The sequence below is a fragment of the Stigmatopora argus genome, chromosome 20 (assembly GCF_051989625.1).
Source record: "Stigmatopora argus isolate UIUO_Sarg chromosome 20, RoL_Sarg_1.0, whole genome shotgun sequence".
Lineage (NCBI taxonomy): Eukaryota > Metazoa > Chordata > Actinopteri > Syngnathiformes > Syngnathidae > Stigmatopora > Stigmatopora argus.
Genome location: NC_135406.1, coordinates 12,516,451 through 12,530,719, shown reverse-complemented (window position 1 = coordinate 12,530,719; position 14,269 = coordinate 12,516,451). Strand labels below are relative to the sequence as shown.

General features: G+C 40.8%; 1 protein-coding gene, 1 long non-coding RNA gene and 2 other non-coding genes across 4 annotated transcripts; 1 reads left to right on the top strand and 3 right to left on the bottom strand.

The window, feature by feature from the left end:
* Nucleotides 1-1,232: 1,232 nt before the first annotated feature.
* trnai-aau (transfer RNA isoleucine (anticodon AAU)) lies at nt 1,233-1,306 on the bottom strand. Its single transcript has one exon. It is a non-coding gene; the product is annotated as a tRNA-Ile (tRNA).
* Nucleotides 1,307-1,427: 121 nt separating this feature from the next.
* trnai-aau (transfer RNA isoleucine (anticodon AAU)) lies at nt 1,428-1,501 on the bottom strand. Its single transcript has one exon. It is a non-coding gene; the product is annotated as a tRNA-Ile (tRNA).
* Nucleotides 1,502-3,260: 1,759 nt separating this feature from the next.
* On the top strand, nt 3,261-6,991 carry LOC144065665 (uncharacterized). The gene is made up of 3 exons (XR_013297247.1): nt 3,261-6,279; nt 6,408-6,538; nt 6,853-6,991. It is a non-coding gene; the product is annotated as an uncharacterized LOC144065665 (long non-coding RNA).
* Nucleotides 6,992-11,646: 4,655 nt separating this feature from the next.
* Nucleotides 11,647-13,838, bottom strand: LOC144066175 (uncharacterized). Its single transcript, XM_077589519.1, is given in 2 exon segments — nt 11,647-12,523; nt 12,608-13,838. Coding segments are annotated over 2 exon segments (1,905 nt in total). The 5' UTR covers nt 13,636-13,838.
* Nucleotides 13,839-14,269: the final 431 nt, after the last annotated feature.

The window sequence follows — 14,269 nt, the reverse complement described above, 5'->3', positions numbered from 1 at the left end:
AAAATATACCCTCAAACGAGACTGCACCCTATCACAAGGTGCATTTTATAATTGTGAAAATACAGTATTTGGGATTTATTCATCAACACTGGTTTGTCTACAAACATCCTGGGACTTCTTCCATGAAGATCTTGATGAAAGAGTCCTCGCTGAGGGAGCACAGATACTGGACGATGTTCCGGTGCTTCAGTCGCTTGATCAGGCAGATTTCCTCGTGGAGCGGCTGGGAATATTTGTGTTTGTTAGTGGCTGTCAAGTGGAAGGACAAACAATCCACTCACGTGCTGTCCTTTTCTGGAATCTTCTTGATGGCTGCTAACGTCCCTGCCGGCATACACCACCCAGTACGTGCCTTTCCCAAGGACCACTTTGTCTTTGTTTTCGTTGGTCTCATACACGTACTGGGAAGGGAAATGCGATAAATTATTCTGGATGGCCATTTAAGATTGAATTGTCTCTTTATGGTTATAGAACTATACTTCCATTTGTAGAAGTTATATTCAATTGTGAAAAAAGTGTTGTCATCAGGTTATGCACTTTTTGTTTAGCGTCTTGGGCAAGTAATTACTCTCTCAAGAAGGGTTCTATGTCACTTGTGGTTAGCTTAGCTTTTAGCGTAAAGTCAAAAAGATATCCATGAAAGAGTGAAAAATGTGACCACAATGCTCAACTCTAAATATTTTGTGATGTGTTATTATATTCTAATATTGATAGACATACGCCAACTGTGTCTAATCTCGTATTCGCGCATGCTAGAAATTAGCATGAAAAGCTAAAGTTCAGAACGTTAGCCCACTAGCATTAGCAAGGTAGCTCAGTCAACTTACCAGACAGATAGACAACTCTGTTACAGCATTTTGTTGATTCTATTTTAAGAGTTTTTGCATCTTTATTTGGAGATTTTTGCACTTGTGACGACTATTAAGAGTAATCATATTGTCATTTTCTAAAGGCTTCCTCATTGGAGGCTAAGCAAAGTTGAGAAACACTGTTCTGCCCGCTTGAGTATGAAGACAAATTTAATTTCACAACAATTTGGGAAGGAAAGAAATGTGGTGGGAACAAACCTCAAGTATTCCCTCACTGAGATGATTCACATCCCGGGTGGCGTCTTCTGCCTTGTGGAGCAGATAACTTACCAGATCACAGAAAATGAGGAAACATCAAGACAAGACGTTATGTTATGGCAAAATAAGTTGTATTAGGCAATTTCAACTACCACGGAGAGGTCATGGCCCATGTGGGGGTTGAACCCACGACCTTGGCGTTATTAGCACCACACTCTGACCAACTGAGCTAGCCGGCCATTTGCAAATTGGCCATGATTTTTGTGTGATGCTCGTAAATGCAACAAGTCAGCTCACTAACTGTTATGTTACGGCAAAAGAAATTGTACTCGGCAATTTCAAATCACTACGGAGAGATCATGGCCTGTACGAGGGTCAAACCCGCGACATTGGCGATATTAGCACCACGCTCTGACCAACTGAGCTAACCAGCCATGTGCAAAGTGGCCATGATTTTTGTGTGATGCCCGCAAATGCAAATGTCAGCTAGCTAAACTGTTATGTTACGGCAAAATAAATCATTTTAGGCAATCTTAACTTACTCTAGAGCAAAGGTGTCAAAGGTGATTCGCGGGCCACATTAACATCAACGCCCTTTCATGTGGGCCGGACCATTTTAGATCTACTATCTAGATTTTTTTATTTTTCTAAATTGGATTAAAATAACTGGATCAAAAGCCCAAATAGTCCGTTTTTATAGATCTAAAGCAATTTTTATTTGAGCTTTTTTTTCTTAGTATGGAAAAATGTCTTTTAATCATGTTCTTTTATTTCAAGTGGAAACGAAATATTTTTTTAAATTGGAAAACGGAAAATATTTTTATATTTAAACTAAAAACACAAAAGAAAAAAATTGGATTAAAAAATTGCAATGATTGATTTTTAAAAGGGGAAAATCAGGAGATGTAATGTACATCTATAATCATTTCCTAAAACAGAAAGTCGGCACTCATGATTTACTTTCCCGGGCCGCACAAAATGATGCAGCGGGCCAGATTTGGCCCCCGGGGCACCTCTTTGACACCCATGCTCTAGAGAGGTTGTGCCCATTCAGGGGTCGAACCCATGACTTTGATGTTTTCAGCACCACACTCTGACTAACTGAGCTAAACAGCAATGTGCTGGCTTTGGCTCGGGTGCGACTGGCGGGTGAGTCGGCACGGAGATGCGGGGAGCTTGGACGGGCGAGGTCGAGGGGGGGGCTTGGACGGGCAAGGTCGAGTGGGGAGCTTGGACGGGCGAAGTCAAGTGGGAGCGGGGAGCTTGGACGGAGGGGTCGAGCGGGGAGCTCAGATGGGCGAGGTCGAGCGGGGAGCTCGGACGGGTGAGGTCGAGCGGGGAGCTTGGACGGGTGAGGTCGAGCGGGGAGCTTGGACGGGCGAGGTCGAGCGGGGAGCGGCGAGTTGGAATTGAAAGTGCTTCTAATAGGGGACCGAAACGTTTAGGTCTCCCGGGCTGCACTGGCATCTGCCCCCACATCGGAGCCAAATCACCACCAGGTTGTGATCGGTTGACAGCTCCGTCCCTCTCTTTACCCGAGTATCCAAGACATGCGGCTGTCCTGATGCCAAGTGCACATATGGACACCCTTATGCTTGAACATGGTGTTCATTATTGCCAATCCACTACGAGCGCAGAAATCCAACAATAGAACACCACTCGGGTTTCGATCAGGGGGGCCGTTCTTCCCAATCACTCCCTCGAGGTCTCACATCAGCATTGAAGTCCCCCAGCAGAACAAGGGAGTCCCCATAAGGAGCACTCTCCAGCACCCCCTCCAAGGACTCCAAAAGGGGTAGGTACTCTGAACTGCTGTTTGGTGCATGCACACAAATCAGGTGCCGTCCCCCCACCCGAAGATGGAGGGATGCTGGAAGTGTCCAACCCCCCTTGAGAGGGCTGGTACCGGAACCCAAGCTGTGTAGTGCTGAGCCAAACTATGTCGAGCCGGAATTTCTCAACCTCACGCTCAGGCTCTTTCCCAACCAGAGAGGTGACATTCCACGCCCCAAACGATAGTTTCTGCAGCCGGGGATCGCCTTCTTTGGCCCCTCTCACAGGTGGTGAGCCCATGTGAGGGGGAACCCACGTCGCCTCTCCGGGCTGTGCCCGGCCGGCCGGGCCCCATGGGTCTAGGCCCGGCTACCAGGCGCTCGCCATCGCTCCCCTCCTCCGGGCCTGGCTCCAGAGTGGGGCCCCGGTGACCCGCGTCCGGGTGAGGGAAGATGTCGTCCAATAATGTTGCTCATCATAAGAGGTCTTCTGAGCCATTCTTCATCTGATCCCTCGCATCAGACCAGTTTGCCATGGATAACCCTACCAGGGGTACAAGGCTCTGGACAACATAGCTCCAAGGGTCACTGTGACTGACAAACCCCACCACTGGGACACACAAACCCCACCACCACGATAAGGTAATGATTCGTCGGTGGGGTATTATTAGCTTAAGTGCAAGTTTAAATTCAACATGGTATCTTGATTTGTAAATCCCGGGGCCGAATGTCTCGTACCGCGTTTTTTATTGTAATGGAAATTTTTAAATGCGTAATGGATGACTCTGTGAATAGCAGGACTAACCAAGGCTATGCCAGTCCCCGGCCGAGACCGAGGTTCTTGCGCTGGTGGTCCTCAGGAGCTCCGTCAGCAGGTGGGAATACCCACGTGCTCTCAGTATATCTGCTTCGATTTGATTGATTAGTTTTGTGAGTAACCTTGTGAATTGTGAAGTAATATGTCAGAAGAAGCAGAGTGGTGCAGCGGAAGCGTGGTTGGCCCATAATCCAGGGCTCAATGGATCGAAACCATTCTGTGCTACAAACATCAGTTCTTTTTGGTAGAAGCAAACTACCCCACTTCCAAGTGTTACCATTGCTGTGAAAATTTGTTCTTGAAAATTAGTAATTCGGTGAAACTTCTCTTTTCTCATTTTCTTCTGAGGGATTCCTACTGATCAAAAATCAGATCGGAAATCTGACCTGATCGCATCATTTTCACAAGATCGGAATTTGATAAAAAACGCATTGTTTTTTTTTAATGCCTTGACATTCTCATGAAGGCGGAAGTGATACTGCGAAACATGTCAGGTAAGGCCTAAAATTCATTGTGAAAAAGGAACAGAAAATAGTCAAATAGGAAAAATCATTTTTATTTCATTACATTTAGTCCATTTTTCTTTTTGTCATCTATTTCAAATATTAACAACAAGTGTTTAATTGCATTCTAGTTTCATACACTTTGAGAGCATGTTCTCAACAAAAAGAAAATGCAGTACCAGTTAAAAAAAACAACTGAACAAGACAGGTAAAAAAAAGTGAAAACAATCGAAAATTACATCTAAATATGAGAAAAGAAATTCCTGTCCTTAGGAATAAAACATTGGCAACCAACTGAGCAAAAAAGTTGCTCTCTTACTGAATGTTTGAAAGGTCTGTGCGCCTGTGTGGGTTTGTTGTGTGATGCTTTAAGTTTTCCTTCCAAATGAATGTTTGACTACAGAGTGGCCAAGAAGAGGGGTTTCAAATTCTATATGAGAGGAAACTTAGAAGCGTATTTGTCATTAAGGTGACTTGATGACTGGGCTGTCTCGCACTGTCTTTGCCGCATATCTGGATAAAACATAATTGTGCTGAATGGAGGTAGGTGTACGCGAGCACGGGTCCTCCTGTCTAGAATTTGGGGGACGCAGTCCACGCGAGACTTCCAAATATGTCGATAACTGCTGTTTGCTCGATTTTTGAATGTATTTTTTTTCTGAGGAAAAAATAAATAAAAACGAAAAACAAACAAGAAAAAAATAATTCAAAAACATAACGCCAAAAATACATTTTGAAAAACAAAGAAAAACACCCTCAGACAATAAATTAATTTGAAAAACGAAGAAAAAAATACTTCAAAAAAACACCACCACACCAAAGATGAATTAATTTGAAAAACGGCTAGGACTTTATTTTATTTTCAAGGTGAGTGCGATCAGCTTCCGTAAACCTGAACCCCATTAGAAAGAAATTAATTCAACATCACCTTTTATTTTGTCTCATGAAGGTCCCCTAACATAATGAAACAAAACATAAACAGCTCACTGAAACGAACATGGATGTAATCTTAAACTTCCTTTAGTACACAACAGACAAACTGTTAGGGTTGCTTGGTTTTGTTATGCTTTTTCCCGCCTGGTTTCCTGTCTGAGTGATTGCCCATTGTGTTCAGCTGTCGTGTCTCCGCCCCTGGTGTATCCTTCCTCCCTCTTGTGTTTCCCAGGTGTTCCTAATTGTCTCGTCAACACGTGTCAGTCTATTATAACCCCACTGACTGCTTTGTCGTTGTTGGATCGTCTGCTGATTACCATGCCATGTTTCCACATTTTCCTCGATCCAACGTGGCGCTCCTCGTTCCTTGCTTTCCCGTGTCTCCCCTAGTCAGGTTTTGTTTTGTTATTTGACGCAAAGTCTTTTGTTAGTCTATTGCCTCCGGTTTAAGTTATTAAAGATTCGTTTGAGTACTACTTCCTTCCCTTACCCGCTTCACTGCAATTGGGTCCAAAAGATGTAACACAAACAGAGCATATAACAATACCTATATACAGTAAATTCTCGTTATTCTATGAGAACAGTGTCTCGCAGCCATTGTAAGCGTCTGTTGGCTTATTTAAAAATCCGCTGCAATGCTCTGAAGAAGGGTAAGAGCAGCTCAAAAAAGCCCTGGATATAACTCTTGGCATTCCCAAGAATGCCAATGATGCCATGCATCTCTCCATGCTGGAAGGTAACTGAACATAATGACAAGATGGCAAAACATTTGCTCACAAATCAAGTCCAGTTTGCTTACATGTCACCTTCATCTCTCCCCCTTCAGGTTTTGATGAATGCATTGAGTCACAAGGAGAGCTGCTCCTGCAGGATTCCTTCAAGGTCTGGGATTCAAGAATAGCCTTGAGCATGGGAAAAAATAGACAAATCTTCCTCTTGAAGTCCTTGGTGGTGTGCAAGGTGGTCAAGGATGCCTAGAGAACGAGTACATTTACAAGAAAAAAAACTCAATGTGTCATCCTTAACCCACTTTGTACCGATGCAATGTTCTCCATCAAAATGTTCATCATGCCATTTCTTCTATAGATGGCAGACATCAAGCTGACTGAGCACCTTAAAAGAGACCCCGCACGTTTGCTTTTTTAGTGGCCCACCGTTCCTGGAGGTCGAGCAACATTGTTCTGAAGGTTAGTTTCATTGTCAAGAATAAAAGTACAGCAAGAATTATGGTCAACATTTTCATCAAAAAGCACTGATTAAAAAGTGCTCGTTTTTCTAATTGTCTTAACATTTTAAACATTGTCCTTGTCAATAGGCTTCCACGATTGAGACCAAGTCGGAATGAATTGGCCATATGCCAAAACTAATCCAGGAGCACACCACTGACCTGAGGGGGGCAGTCAAGGAGACAAATACCAAGACTGCCAAGCTCCACAAGACGCCAAGGTAAGAAGCAGGTTAACTTCATACAATTCAAGAGGCATCTTGGTTCAGTAAAAGTGACAAAAGGTATTGCTTTTTTTTAATGAATAATAATCCAAAAATGTGATTGGCATCCTCAGCCACTGTTGTTTTCACTTGACTAAGTACCTTTTAAAAAATGTATTTTTCAATGTCATTGTAGTATTTACTGAAATGAACAGTTGAATTATAAAAATTGCTTTCGACATGCATGGGATTGGAAGTCATGTGAAAAGTGCAAAAGCAACGTTACACAAGCCCATGTCTGTTGGGGTAACGGAACAAATTGTGTCCGGCAGGTCAGCGAGAACCATTGAGGCCATGTCACTGTCCATTGTTTCACAACCATGGTGTCTTCCAACAGTCGATGCTCCAAAATGAAGGATGGTTTGACTTTTTCAGATTGGACACAATAAACATCAAGAATAAAACAAAGATTGAGTTATGGTGGGTTTCCAATCCTTAGCCAACATGTATTCTCGTACAAAGGGCCCAAGGTCTTTAGCTGAGTGAGGAGATATCATCATGGAAACATGTGGATGAGATGGTGACATGGGGAGATCCGGCGGGTTATCCTTCATGTACCATTTTAATTGTTCATCAGACAAATGTGTATTGAAAGCCACTCCGGGTTACCAATAAACAAATCGCCACAATGTATTTGCCAAGTATGTCCTTCAATTGTTTGTAACGAATCAGTATAGACCTCGTTACCTTGCCTATCATAGTAGAGCGTGCAATGCAAGCAGTCCGAAACCAAATCATATGTACGTAGGTGCCGTACCCAGGGCAGTCACAAAGGCCAGTAGTGTTCGGCTTGTTTCCAGCCGTCGGAGTCGGTGTCAATGCGAGCCCAGTAGATGTCAGCTGATAGATCTGTAATACAACTTCAGGAATAGGCACAGAAAAAGTGAGATCAATTTAAAGGAAATAGGTTTATTACCAGACTGCAAGATGGAGAGAGAGCTCTAACAGTGGTGAACCGCTCAGCGTGGTGTCCTTTGCAACTCTCTCTCCGAATGAACAGTGGGTCAGTCTTTATATAGGAAAACAGGGAAATATTTCTAAGACAGTGATGTAGGACAAAGTTTATGTAAACAAAACTTTAGGCTGATATGGTTAGACATTTGCAGGGCTAAGTTGTATGCAAACACGATATTTTTATAGCTCACACAAACTGCTGCAGCCTATCTTACATCGCGCGATTCGAACAAACAATTATTAAGCTAGTTGGCCACATCGCACAATACAAGCAAACAATTGCAAAGCCAGCTAATTAGCCTATCTTACATTCCACGATCTTGACAAACAATTGCAAAGCCAGCTAGTTAGCCTATCTTACATTCCACGATCTAACAAACAATTGCAAAGCCAGCTAGTTAGCCTATCTTACATTCCACGATCTTAACAAACAATTGTAAAGCCAGTTTGGCCAGTCTATCTTACATTTTACGATCTTAACAAACAATTGTAAAGCGAGTTTGGCCACATGGCGCGACATGAACAAACAATTATTAAGCCAACTAGCCAGTCTATCCCACACAGCAAAGATTGGGGCAGTTGCTTGGTGGTGCCTTGCAGGAGAGTCTTGGAGTTGTTGTCCATCTGGACAGGACACATCTTCATAAGGTCCTGGCCCATCAAGTTGACAGGGCACTTTGGAGCATAGATGAAGGAATGAGTGATAGTCAGTGAGTAGCACTTAGTGGCTACTGGGGAAGTTAAAGGCAGGATGATCTCTTCACCCTTGGATCCTAGTAGTGGTATGATAAGTTCACCAATAGGCATTCTCAAATGCCCGCACAAATAAAGAGATGGGGCAATCCTCTGTGAAATTCTTGCAAGAGAGAATCGAATCGACTCGTCTCTGTCCAGGTTCATTCTCACGTTACACGCATCTTTTCCCTGTTTTAGCTTCAAGGACCATAGTTACAATGGACGTCTCAGCTCTCAAGGGAGGGTTGGGAAAATAGGAGTGAGAAGTCAATAGTAAAGGACCCTAGTTACAATACAAGTTTTAGCTCCCAAAACAAATGAAGGTCATGTAGAGACGAAGGTTCTTCTCCACATCCCAGCAGTCCAAAAGGATTCGACGTTCCTGTTGTTTGGTCTAACTAAGGAGCAAAGCATTTACTTCATTGGAAGCAGATGTAGACTATAATAACTTTTCTTGTGTTAATGAGCTAAGTAAAGCAAAGCGTACTTCATTGCGAGCAAATATATAATAATGTAAGACTAATAACCCTAACAGTATATTTTTCAATAGAATTGAATCACAATCTCCCCCTGTTCGCAAGGATTAATATATTAAGCCTGTACCCTTTACAGCAATTAAGCCACATAAAATGCATGCTAATCAAAAACTCCAAATTCATTCAATAATGTGAATAATACCCCAATCAAGTAGTTTTTTGCAAACATTTAACATTACATTCCCTTTGTAGTTTGTCTATCATCTCCTATAAAACTTTCTTACTCGATGTTTTTCCTATAGTTGCACATAAAATAAAAATCTAGTTACATATCTCCCAATTATCCCCTTCAACATCAAAAAGATAAAATCAATTTACCGTTAATTTCAGATAATGAAGTTAGCGTATTTTCACACCTGTAGAAAGAAAACAATCTTATATATTAATTTGTCAAATTGTTCAAATTAATGTATTCATTAAATCTGAGCAAATAACGCTTCTCTTTTTTGTCACCTTTGAATTTGGAAGGCTGATTTTTTTTCAACAAAAAGACCCAAAAAGTATTTTCCCCCAAAATAGTTTTATTGGAACTACCAAAAAAATGACACGTTAAATCAGTTTAAAATCGTGATTCATCTTATAATAAGACAAAAGTATAAGGACATTGTACAACTTATTTATTTATTTTGAGCAAATTCATTATCTTTCACACCATATTTCTAATCATGTTTTTTAGATCCTAGATTCAATATATCAATCATTTTCATTCAAATGTATCATGTTTGAATAACACTCAATATTCTTATTGGATTTGCTAGCAAATCTGCAATTTTTCAAATTTCTTAGGCATGTCTTTAACTGTGACGACATTTTCCATATTATTTAGATAGTAAATTAAATAAAATCTTCAACGACACTCAATTTTCTTATACAGTAATACCTTGACATACAAGTGTTCCAACATACGAGACAAATTTGAGATGAGAGCATACCAGATGGTTCCCAATTGTGAGTCGGTAGTAAATTAAAACAAATTTTGGTGTTTTTTTTTTTAGGATGGAAACGGATTAATTTGTATTTTGTTCATTTCTATGGGAAGAATTGACTTGAGATACGAGTAAATTGACATACTAGCTCGACCCCACGGTAAGCTCGTATCTTAAGGTATTACTGTATTTGAATCGTGTGGATCGATATTACACGTTAAAAAGTGTAAACAAGATTTTCAGAATGCAAAAACAATTATACTTCACTTAGAATGATCTTTCATACAGAAATTGAAAAAGCAAGCAAAGCTGTGATTGGCCACTGCTTATCACAACACATTTGCGTCTTTTAAGTCTATCCTTACAACTAAATCTCTGGCAAGAAGCTGAGCAGGAAAAGGGTTTCTGACCGACGTGGGTACCGTATTTTCACGACTATTCGGCGCATCGTATTTTTAGCCGCAGTGTCAGTAACGGGTGCTATTTCTGTATTTTAAACACACAAAGCATGCACCGTTTTTTAGACGCATATATATTATATATGGATGAACATCGAAACGCAATAGCGCTGGCTACCGGAAGTAGCCTATTTCCGGGTTCCGGTGTGCAGTGACTGCTGGGAAATATAGTTCTTGCAAGCTACACCCACACGCTAAAAACACGTTTTTAAAAAGGTAACGGAAGCAAAACTGAGTTTGGTTGTACTTTATTTAGACATTTTACAACTTACTTATGTCATCATCACCCACAAATCCATCAAAGTCCTCATTTTCTGTGTCCGAATTCAACAATTGCCCAAATGAGTCTTCCAAAACGCCGGGTCGAGTGGTTATAGTTCTTAAGCCTCCGGGAATGACGGCAAGCTCTGAGTTATTATATAATATATTATATATTCCGTTGAAGCCAACATCTAGCGGCAGGATTTCTTTTGTAAATACAGCCGAAATGACGGCGAGCACCAAATTAGTGTGCTCGCCGTCATACGGAATGTATTGAAGAACTGGGTGTATTAAGAACTCTATATCCCAGCAGTCACTACGCAGAACTTTATCTACGGGAAATAGTAGAGTCTGGGGCTGCTTGGCGTAGTTGTCCTATCGACTGATTTATTTTATTTTATCGCGATAACAATTTTAGTATTTGTCCATATATTTATAGTACCGTAATTACTCGAATATAACGCGCACTCGAAAATAACACGCAGGTAATTTTGGGCCAAAAAAATCTGGAAAAACGCAGTACTCGAATATAGTGCGCACCTAAAATTTCCCGCTGACGAAAATCAGAAATCTTACCTTTTTTTCTTCATTTCACGATTGTTTTGTTCAAAACCGGATAGAGAAATCTTCAGGTACGAGCGTGTCGACTGTCGTGCAGTTGGTGGAGTTATGCGTTTGAATTTTAGGACAATAGATGATACACAGAGTGGACAAACATATCATGTAGACATGTTATGTTGCAATACCTTTTAGACTTCCTTGAACATTGACTACATTTCAATTGACAATACCATGTTTTAATTCAAATATCTATTGTCATTCTCAAACAAGAAAAGGAACATACAAATTGAATAAATAAATGATTTGAAGATATGCACAATGGAAAAGACTATCACATGTAACAAGGGAATGTACTGCCCCCCGCTGGACATATTTTTAAATACAAGTATGTACTACACTACAATGTAGTATTCTACTTTCCAGCTTATTAATGCAGGATTGTGATGTTTGTGAGGCTTGACGATCTTTAATATGCGTGTATTTTTTAATTCAAAGTTGGAAATTGCACAATGTCCGTGCGTCAAAGTGAGTTTGACAATGCTTTTTTCGATCGAAAATTTGTAATTTATTTTAGTTATTGATTATAACACGCACCCCCAACTATTGGAATTAATTATATAGCAAAAATATGCGTGTTATATTCGAGTAATTACGGTATATAGTTTTTCAATTGTGTAGCTTTTTAATTGAGCAGGAAAACATTGTTCTTCAGTGTGGGTTAATAAGTGTTCTTTTAAGCTTCTCCTATGGGAAAATGTTCGCCCACAAACTGAGCAGGAAAATGTTTTTTTGCCAGTGTGGGTTATTAAGTGTCTTTTTAAATGTTGCTTTAGAGAATAGGCTTGACCACAAACTGAGCAGGAAAATGGTTTTTCGCCAGTGTGGGTTCTTGTGTGGTCTTCTAAGTGGTGCTTTTGAGAAAAGGCTTTACCGCAAACTGAACACGAAAATGGTTTTTCACCAGTGTGGGTTCTTGCATGACTAATTAAGATTCCCTTCCGTGTGAATGTTTAACCACAAACTGAACACGAAAATGGTTTTTCACCAGTGTGGGTTCTTGTGTGGTCTTCTAAGTGGTGCTTTTGAGAAAAGGTTTTACCGCAAACTGAACACGAAAATGGTTTTTCACCAGTGTGGGTTCTTGCATGACTAATTAAGATTCTCTTCCGTGTGAATGTTTGACCACAAACTGAACACGAAAATGGTTTTTCACCAGTGTGAGTTCTTGTGTGGTCTTCTAAGTGGTGCTTTTGAGAAAAGGTTTTACCGCAAACTGAACACGAAAATGGTTTTTCGCCAGTGTGGGTTCTTGTGTGGTCTTCTAAGTGGTGCTTTTGAGAAAAGGCTTTACCGCAAACTGAACACGAAAATGGTTTATCACCAGTGTGGGTTCTTGCATGACAAATTAAGATTCCCTTCCGTGTGAATGTTAGACCACAAACTGAACACGAAAATGGTTTTTCACCAGTGTGGGTTCTTGCGTGACGAATTAAGTTTCCCTTCTGTGTGAATGTTTGACCACAAACTGAACACGAAAATAGTTTTTCACCAGTGTGGGTTCTTGTATGTATTTTTAAATTTCCCTTTTCTGTAAATGTTTTACCACAAACTGAACATGAAAATGGCTTTTCACCCGTGTGTGTTCTTGCATGACTAATTAAGCTTCCCTTCCGTGTGAATCTTTGACAACAAACTGAACACGAAAATGTTTTTTCACCTGTGTGTGTTCTTGCATGACTAATTAAGTCTGCCTTCCGTGTGAATCTTTGACCACAAAATGAACACGAAAATGGCTTTTCACCTGCGTGTGTTCTTGCATGACTATTCAAGTCTTTCTTCTGTGTGAATCTTTGGCCACAAACTGAACACGAAAATGGTTTTTCACCAGTGTGGGTTCTTGAGTGTATTTTTAAAACTTGCTTATGAGAAAAGGCTTTACCGCAAACCGAACACGAAAATGGTTTTTCACCAGTGTGGATGCTTGTGTGTATTTTTACATTTCCCTTCTCTGTAAATGTTTTACCACAAACTGAACACGAAAATGGTTTTTCGCCTGTGTGTGTTCTTGCATGACTAATTAAGTGTCCCTTCTGTGTAAATGTTTTACCACAAACTGTACATGATAGGGGTTTCGCCCCAGTGTGGCTCCTCATATGCGTTTTCAAAGAAGACTTTTTCCCAAAAGTTTTCCCACACTGAAAGCATTTGCAGAGTTTGTCGCCACTGGGATTTTTCTTAACATCTTCAACATCATCATCGTCAAAAAGCAAGTTGTTGTCATCTGATAAAGGAGCAATTAAATTTTCTGCTCGCCATCCATCTGTTGAGCTGCCGCTCAGAAGCTCCGCCCCTCTGTTGGCCACGCCCAGATCATCTTCACTCTTGAAAGGCTCACCAGTTGACCATTTGACACATTCCTCATTTTTGATTGGAGGTTGCTCTTCTCTTTTGCACTGTTGAGGGAACTCTGGCTCCTCCTTTTTAATTAGGGGCCATGTTGTGGTGTTTGCAGGCTCCGCCCCTCCGCTGGCCACGCCCCGAACATTTTCCCTCTTCACGAACTCACCAAGTGACCAGGTGGAATCATCTTCCTCCTTTTTGATTGGAAGTTGCTCATCTCCCATTTGTTGTTGAGGGAACTCTGGCTCCTCCTCTTTGATTTGGGGGAGCTCAACTTGCCCTTCAAGGTCAACAGACTTATGCCCATAAGCACCAAGATCATTTCTGAAACCTGCAAAGACACGAAGATAAATGATTAACCATTTTCCAATTATAAAATGACTGAATTTCTTGTTCACAGAAATGAAACCAAATGGAAGAGGGCACCATACATCCATTTTGTCACAATGCAGTACAGACGCTCCCCTACTTACGAACGAGTTAGGTTCCGAGCGATTGTTCATAAGTTGAATTTGTTTGTAAGTTGATTCAGTGCTAAATTTTGTATTATAATTTATGTTTAAGGCCTATATAAGTATATTGAAGGTTTATTGTTAGGTTCATCCAATTGTACGTTTATCCTTAGGTATTTCCAATTCAGCTTTCAATAAAAAAGGCATCTGTAGTCACATCACCATTTAATTCTTGCAAGAAGAGAATACATCCTCCCGCTCGTCCGGTCAAGATTATTCTAACGAGTGGCATTATGTCCTGCCCATTTAAGGCCTCAAATCAAAACAATTACAAGGTTATCGATTCGATCCAATTGCGTAAGCAAGAAACAAAACAATTCCATAATCAAGCAAACCTAGCGTCACA